General features: G+C 41.2%; 1 protein-coding gene across 1 annotated transcript; it reads left to right on the top strand.

Moving 5' to 3' along the window:
- The first annotated feature begins 2591 nt into the window (after positions 1-2591).
- Positions 2592-7183, top strand: LOC126628703 (uncharacterized oxidoreductase At1g06690, chloroplastic-like). The gene is made up of 8 exons (XM_050298488.1): positions 2592-2723; positions 2798-2856; positions 5065-5087; positions 5214-5291; positions 5412-5573; positions 6377-6459; positions 6539-6601; positions 6998-7183. Exons 1-8 carry the CDS (start codon positions 2592-2594, stop codon positions 7181-7183), a joined length of 786 nt encoding a protein of 261 aa, XP_050154445.1.
- Positions 7184-7551: the final 368 nt, after the last annotated feature.

Raw genomic sequence — 7551 nt, forward strand, 5'->3', positions numbered from 1 at the left:
AATGATGGATACGATATTAGATTCATAATCTAATACATTTATGCTTTCATTGTGTTACTCTAATTCTTCCTCATTCTTGAGGAATCTATCCTTTAGTATTTCTTAAATACTTAAGGACTCACTTGATAGTTGCCATGCTTCTGATCCTGGGCTTGCACTGATATCGTCTTGTACCGATCTTGGTACAACTCATATAAATGTTTTTCATATAATATGCACATTTCTGTGTATGCATAAAGGATTCTATTTATGCATTATGCTTCTTTGGGAGTCAAAAGGGTACATTCCCTTTTAGAAGAGAAATTTCCTAGTCTGAATGGAATTGTCCTTTCATTTGAAGTTTATCATTTGAGAAACTTCCTACATCTATCGTCTATCAATAGGGATTGAGATAATCCAATTATATCTTGAAATCTATCATTATAGATTTCCATCCCATGTATATAGACTATGTCTTCCATATACATTCTATCATTATAGAATGTTTAAAGTCATAACTTTAACGAAGAAGAATTCCTTTCACTTCCAAAATTAATATATCATATATATGTTCAAATTTTGGAATATGGTTAACTCCCACTAATCTTTTGTAAACCTATAAACAAAAGATTCATTTACATCTTTATGAGAAATCAAATGATTTGATCTTTCTCTCATAAGATGCTTAGGGGGTGTTTGTTAGACTTTCGTAGGTGGGACTGAACTAGACTACATTAATTGCTAGTGTAGTCTAATGTTTGGTATACACAAGGATTAAGTTTAATGGGATTAGATCGGACTCACTAAGATTAAACCCCTCGCTAGGAGTTCTTAGCGAAACACCCAAAACACCCCGGACTCCTAAAACCTCCTGCGCTCCTGCAAGAGAGAACCTCGCAGGATAAACGAGAGAGTGTCGTCAGCACCCTGCTTCCTCATCGTCGTCCTCCTCATCCTTATCTCTGCGTCCTGCTCGCCCTCAGTTGCATCCTGGTCACCCTCATATGCTCCTCTTGTCTGGTAAACTTTGAATCCGACATTATTTCTTCGATTTGTTTTGCGGATCGTGATATTACTGAACTTTATTTGATTTAGGTGTTTTGGGTTTGAGAAATTTTCAATAATAGACCTTTTCACTTGAACAAATTAGGGTTTTGATTTTTAGGGTCTGTTTATACCATAGTTAGGGCATCGTATATTTGGGCCTTGGGCCTTGTATTTGGGCCTCACACTAAAGCCCATACTTTGTAAAAGAGGAGGAGCCCCTTATTCTATAAAAGGGGACTCCTCCCCTCATTCTAGGAGAGGCAAAAGAGCCAAGCCTAAGAAGGCTAAGAGAAGCTCTCATTACATTCAGGAGAGACCTCACACCACCGAGGCTCTCCTCTCCCTTCTCTTCTTTCTCTGGGGGACTTCCCCCAAACACTTGTATCCATACACTTACAGAGAAACAGAATCAACAACAGTGTGGACGTAGCCCAAACATTGGGGTGAACCACGATAAAATCCTTGTGTTCTTTGTGTCATTTACATTTCATGCAGATTCACGGTCGGATTTACGTTGTTCCAAGACCATCCGGTTTTGTGCATCAACATTTGGCGCCGTCTGTGGGAATCGATACAAAAAACTATGTCGGTTCTCTTTCATTTTTTCATCAAATTTCACCACTGTGAATCTGCAAAATCTGCAAAAACCTATCAACAGAAAAGATCCAAATTCCAACACCTGTGCTCTTCCATCCCTCTCTGTTCTTGTAAAAGCAACATCCAAATTACAAAAAAACAACATCCAAAAGCTCCTGGAAAAACACCTCCACTTCTCCCTTAACCTTCACACGTGTCCAAAAGCTCCTGGAGAAAGATTAGGGGAAGTAACAGGCTTTTTCCGAGCTCTTCAATGGCTGTCGACGAGAACGTGGAGAGCCGCGGCAGCCAAGCGGTGCTGTCATCGCAGGCACAGCCATGCAGATTCAGGCAGAAGCTGGAGATCCACAACGAGGTACTCCGACGAATCCAAGCGTCCGCTTCGTTGACCCAAAACAAACCGAGTCTGCTTCTTTCCCATCGCCGGAACCCGCGATTCATTGCGGCCAGTCGTCGACCTCAGTTCAAGCTCTCTGTTAACCGGGTCGATCTCATTGGAGCTCGGGAAGCTCACCGGTCTTGAAGTGTTGAGAGCAGGAGGGAACCAGTCCTAGCGCATGGAAGCAGCTGCCCTAAAGTCTTCTCCGCCGGAGTCTGCCATCTCCATCAAGATCTCCGTCAAGTCTGCCATCTTCTCAGATTCTGTTGCAGGAACCCGCGATCTCCACTCTCTCTGCTCATCCTGCTCGCCTGAATTTTTTCCGGTGACTGCGACGGCGACGCCAAGTCGTCTTCGTCGTCGGATTGTTCCGCCTGCATATCCAGCACAGAAATGGAGGACTTGTCATCCTCGAACGGTGTGGAGAGCAACGGCGCTGGACCGGCGGCGAGGAGGGAGATCTGTTGACAAAAATGGATACTTGTTGACGAAGGAGACGGAGATCTGTTGCTGCAGCAGAGCAATAGAGAGGAGCTGAAAGCCACCGGAGCTGAGCCTTTGACCGACGGGCGACACGTCCTTTGCATCCATGGCTGGGAAGTCGAGTCCCGCACAGCAGCTGCCACCAGCGCCATCCATGCCACCTACCCCCGTCAGATTTAAAGCAGCAAGCCGACCCGAGTGGAGGAGAACCGGGTCCCAGCAGCAGCGATTCTCAATCGTAACTTTGCTAAATTGATCGCCCAGGTTGGTTCCTCCCTGTGTGAGTCACCTGAACGTATCAACCTGTTGAAGTCAGATTTTGTTGCAGCATCTGATAAAAATGCCGAGCTGGAGAAGCAGACTCACGAGTTGTAGATGGGCGAAATAGGAGGAAGACAGAGAGATAGATTTCTAAGGTTTTCGTCCGATGAAGTGGAGGCCACCTCGCTGTCAACCCCAACACCACCTCGCAGGAGTTCGCCAGTTGGATGACGTCGGACGACATTCCTCTACGCCGGGGTCGTGATGTCTCTACACCGGTCTTCGCCGGGATTTTGTCCGGCCTCACCTTGGGTTTGATGTCACTCAACCTCGCCGAGAAGAGGGAGAGTTGATCCCTGATATTTCTGAGCTTGAAGGTGGTGATGTGATGGGCAGTCCCAGAAAAGAGAAAGGCAGTGGCGGACAAAGCAAAAGGAAAAGAGAAAGAAAAGGGAAAGTAAAAGCAAAAGCAAGTCAGTGTGTCTGGAAGTGGAGAGATCAAAGAGGGAACAGAAAAGAAAAAAGATCATGTCGTTGGGAGAATATTTCAGAAAGCAGAAAAGAGGAAAGCAAAAAGGATGCACATGGAGACACTGCCAAAACAAGGAATAAATACCCCACCCGAATGATGTAATTTATTTTTATTATCTTTCGGAGACATCTGTATAAACCCCATCAGAGGGTAATATATATAAACCCCATCAGAGGGTCAAAAAAAAAACAAAAAAAAAAAAAAAAAAAAAAAGGGAAAAGCCCAAAACAAATGGGCTGACATGTTGTGGAGGGCAAAGGCCCATAGGCCTGAAATAGCACCAACCAGATCATCAAAAGTACGCCTAGTACTCCAAAATTATACATGAGCACTACTCATGTCATTCATACATAAACATTCATGAGCATCACTCATGACAATCATACATAAACATTCATGACCATCATTCATGTCAACATTCATGAGCATCACTCATGTTAACATTCATGAGCATCACTCATGACAGCATCCATGAGCATCACTCATGTCAATCAACATAAACATTCATGAGCATCACTCATGTCAATCAGCTTCAAAAGCTTCATTTACAAAAGCTCCAGCTTCGAAAGCTTCATTTACAGAGCTCTAGCTTCAAAGCTTCAGTGCAGGGTATACAAATACCGCCTTCGAACAACCGCCACTTCGGCCCATACATGGATTCAATTTGAAGTCTCCAGCCAACAGACTCTATTGACTAAAGACTTGGGGGACTACATTATGTACCATATATTGGGCCTCAACTGGGCCTCATGAAAAATACTTGGGGGACTTAGCCCATCACTTATGTATTGAGGAGCGAGCCCTTATTTTATAAAAGGGACTCCCTCACCACCATTAGAGAGTATCGCCGCCAGCTGAGCAACCACCTCGCCACGAGCATCACTCCTAAATTTATGTATCGAGGAGCGAGCCTTTATTTTATAAAAGGGACTCCCTCACCTTCAAACGCCACAAACCAAGCCAACCAAGGCAACATAAGCTACAAGCAAAGCGGCCTCACAACATGTGCTACTTCTAGTTGAGCATCATTTCAGATTGGGCACCGCCTCATATCGAGCATCAGTTCTAGACGACATTTAGTTACTTCGGCCCACACATGGACTGAATTTCAAGTCTCCAGCCAAAAGACTCTCTTGACTGAAGACTTGGGGGACTACTGTTTATACCATATTTAGGGCCTCGTATATTTGGGCCTTGGGCCTTGTATTTGGGCCTCACACTAAAGCCCATACTTTGTAAAAGAGGAGGAGCCCCTTATTCTATAAAAGGGGACTCCTCCCCTCATTCTAGGAGAGGCAAAAGAGCCAAGCCTAAGAAGGCTAAGAGAAGCTCTCATTACATTCAGGAGAGACCTCACACCACCGAGGCTCTCCTCTCCCTTCTCTTCTTTCTCTGGGGGACTTCCCCCAAACACTTGTATCCATACACTTACAGAGAAACAGAATCAACTACAGTGTGGACGTAGCCCAAACATTGGGGTGAACCACGATAAAATCCTTGTGTTCTTTGTGTCATTTACATTTCATGCAGATTCACGGTCGGATTTACGTTGTTCCAAGACCATCCGGTTTTGTGCATCAACAGGGTCAAATGGAGATTAGAATTTGGGGTTTTCACATTTTATGCCATTTTCATATTTCTTCGATTTATAACTGTTGTTGTAAAGGGATGTTGCAGTAGCATCACAATTGAATCTAACCGTTGTTTATAGCTTGCTTGTGGATCAAACAATCATCCTGTTACTGAATCCTACAAAATCTTATCAAGTGTTTGTGTTTTTTTTCAGGCCTGGAATATGGGGAAATGAGGGTTGTTCATAACTTCATAAGTAACACCATTTTTTCATTAAATAAATTTGTCCATCTAATATAATTAGGAGGTTACATTATTTACATTTTGTTTCTGAAGAGGTGTATTTGGGAAATCAATTTTCAGGGTATCTCAATGGTCTTGGAGATGCTGTTGAGCAGGGCCTTGTGAAGGTTGTTGGTGTTTCCAACTACAACGGTATAATTCGATCTTTTATCTATTTATTGTTGGTTAAAATTAGTAGTTCAAATCATGGAAAAAAATTTCTATCATAGATGCTCCTAACCATAACATGACGTATAAAGTTTGTTATTTCACAAAAGTGATTGTGTGAGGCACAAGCAAAACTTCAAAAGAGAGGTATCCAACTAGCATCAAATCAAGTGAATTACAGCCTCATATACAGGGCACCAGAGGAGAATGGAGTGAAGTCTACCTATGATGAACTTGGGATCACTTTGATTGCTTATTCACCTATTACTCAAGGTGAAGTTGGGACCTCATGTTTTCTTACCATATTCTCATATGTTAGCTTAAGAGATATAATGTCTTCTTATTTTACATTATTTAAGACCTCTCTGTGCAATCTTAAACATTGCCAAGTTAGGACTTGGAAGAAATCATACTTGCTCACTTTTCTCAGTCAGCCTTTTAATGTGAAATTTCGAATTTTCGAGCATTCCTTGTCAAGTAGTTCTTAACTTCAACTTTATGATGTTATTTATTCTATGTTTCATAATAGTTATGGACTTTAGTTGTGCATATAAAGACTCACCTTTCAGGCTATCACCTTCCAACTATATATATGCCTAAATGAAACGATGAAGAAAATAAAATTTTGTACATCTTGTGCATTCATGTACTTTATCTGTTCATCATCTAGCTTGTATTTTTCTTTTGTTGAATTCAACTACCGCTGGGTAGTTGGCGAATGGCGATCTTGCATGGTAAAGCTTTAATGTGAATTCAACTGTGGCTGGATAGTTGGCGAATGGCTGTAATACCTTACAAAAAATTCCAAACATCTGGTTTTCGAGTAAAATATTTAGTTTTTAACAAAACAATGGGGATGTAGTTATTTAACATAAAAAAATGAGGAATCTTGATAAAAGATGTCTGTTTGGATCTTATGTTATTACTTGAATCTCTGCACAACCCTGCTTACAACGATTACGGCCTTTAATTTCAGATTTTACTAGATTGGTTACCACATTAGTCAAGTTTGTCTATATGTTCCAGGGGTGAAAGAGATTGAGAAGATTGACATTCTACTATTTATGCATATGCAGGTGCTCTTACAGGAAAGTATACACCTAAAAATCCCCCAACTGGCCCTCGAAGACAAATTTATACTCCTGAATTTCTTTCAAAGGTAAATCATAGTCAATACCTTAAAAGAGCTACACATTAAGTTCCAAATTGTTTTGCTAAAATATTGATGTTATCTGCAGCTCCAATCTCTGCTGAACCGGATCAAGGAAAAAGGAGAAAAGTACAGTAAAACAAACATACAGGTTTGTTGATGCTCTTTTAACTTTAACTAGCTTTTATCTTTTCCATATTAGAAGCCCTAAAGTTTTCATTTATGTGGAAGCATGGCTGAAAATACCCCCAAAAGTACAGTATTTTAGTAGTTAGTCCATTTTGGACCCTATACGAGTATGAAACACTTCATAGATACCGTTGCAACTTCCAGTTCATGCTGAAAGAAACTCTTTGTTTCACCGTCCTTTATACATGTAGTCCAACTCTTGGTAGTTTCATGTTTTCCGTATAAGATCATTAAACTACATATTGATATATCAGGCAAGAATTCTGAAATGCAGAAATAGGTGTTGGGGTATTAAAATGTGTAAATATAGTTTGTTCTCATTGCTGGGTTTTAATGCGAGTTGGGTTACTATTAACAGGTAGTCCTAAACTGGTTGATAGCCCAGGACAACGTTATGCAAATTCTGGGAGCCAAAAACGCAGAACAGGCTGCAGAATTTGCAGGTGCACTTGGATGGCAGCTCAACAGTGAAGAAGTAGGCGAATTGCGTGCTTTGGCTACAGAGATAAAACCTGTTACTGGTTTCCCTGTTGAAAAATTATAAATTCTTACACAAGCATCGGGGCTGTAAATTCTTCTATACAAAAATATGTACACACTTCACATCTAATGCAAATTTGACATATCTAATTTAAGAGTGATTGCAGGCTGACCATTGATGTAGCAAATTTGACATATTTCAAATCTATAGCCACATTATAACTAGTAAGCTCGATCACACACAGTCATTGTGGTCTTAGAACAAGTTCATAAGTGTTTCTTTAGATGGAAATGATCCGGTCGGAGAACTAACATCAAACTGGTGACAGTACTGTTTTCATTATCCTGCTTCTTAGTCTTACACTGCACCAAACGCTTCACTATGCTAGTCCAGCTTAGTCTAGTCTAAGCTAGTCCAGCTTAGTCCCTGAA

The sequence above is a fragment of the Malus sylvestris genome, chromosome 1 (genome assembly GCF_916048215.2).
Source record: "Malus sylvestris chromosome 1, drMalSylv7.2, whole genome shotgun sequence".
Lineage (NCBI taxonomy): Eukaryota > Viridiplantae > Streptophyta > Magnoliopsida > Rosales > Rosaceae > Malus > Malus sylvestris.

What these genes read in the sequence shown, in the direction of transcription:
- LOC126628703 (XM_050298488.1), top strand. Translation starts at nt 2,592, where the DNA reads ATGGCTGGGAAGTCGAGTCCCGCACAGCAGCTGCCACCAGCGCCATCC. An exon ending in TGGAATATGGGGAAATGAGG is followed by an intron (nt 5,088 to 5,213) that starts GTTGTTCATAAC and finishes ATCAATTTTCAG; the next exon opens with GGTATCTCAATGGTCTTGGA. An exon ending in TTCCAACTACAACGGTATAA is followed by an intron (nt 5,292 to 5,411) that starts TTCGATCTTTTA and finishes TTTCACAAAAGT; the next exon opens with GATTGTGTGAGGCACAAGCA.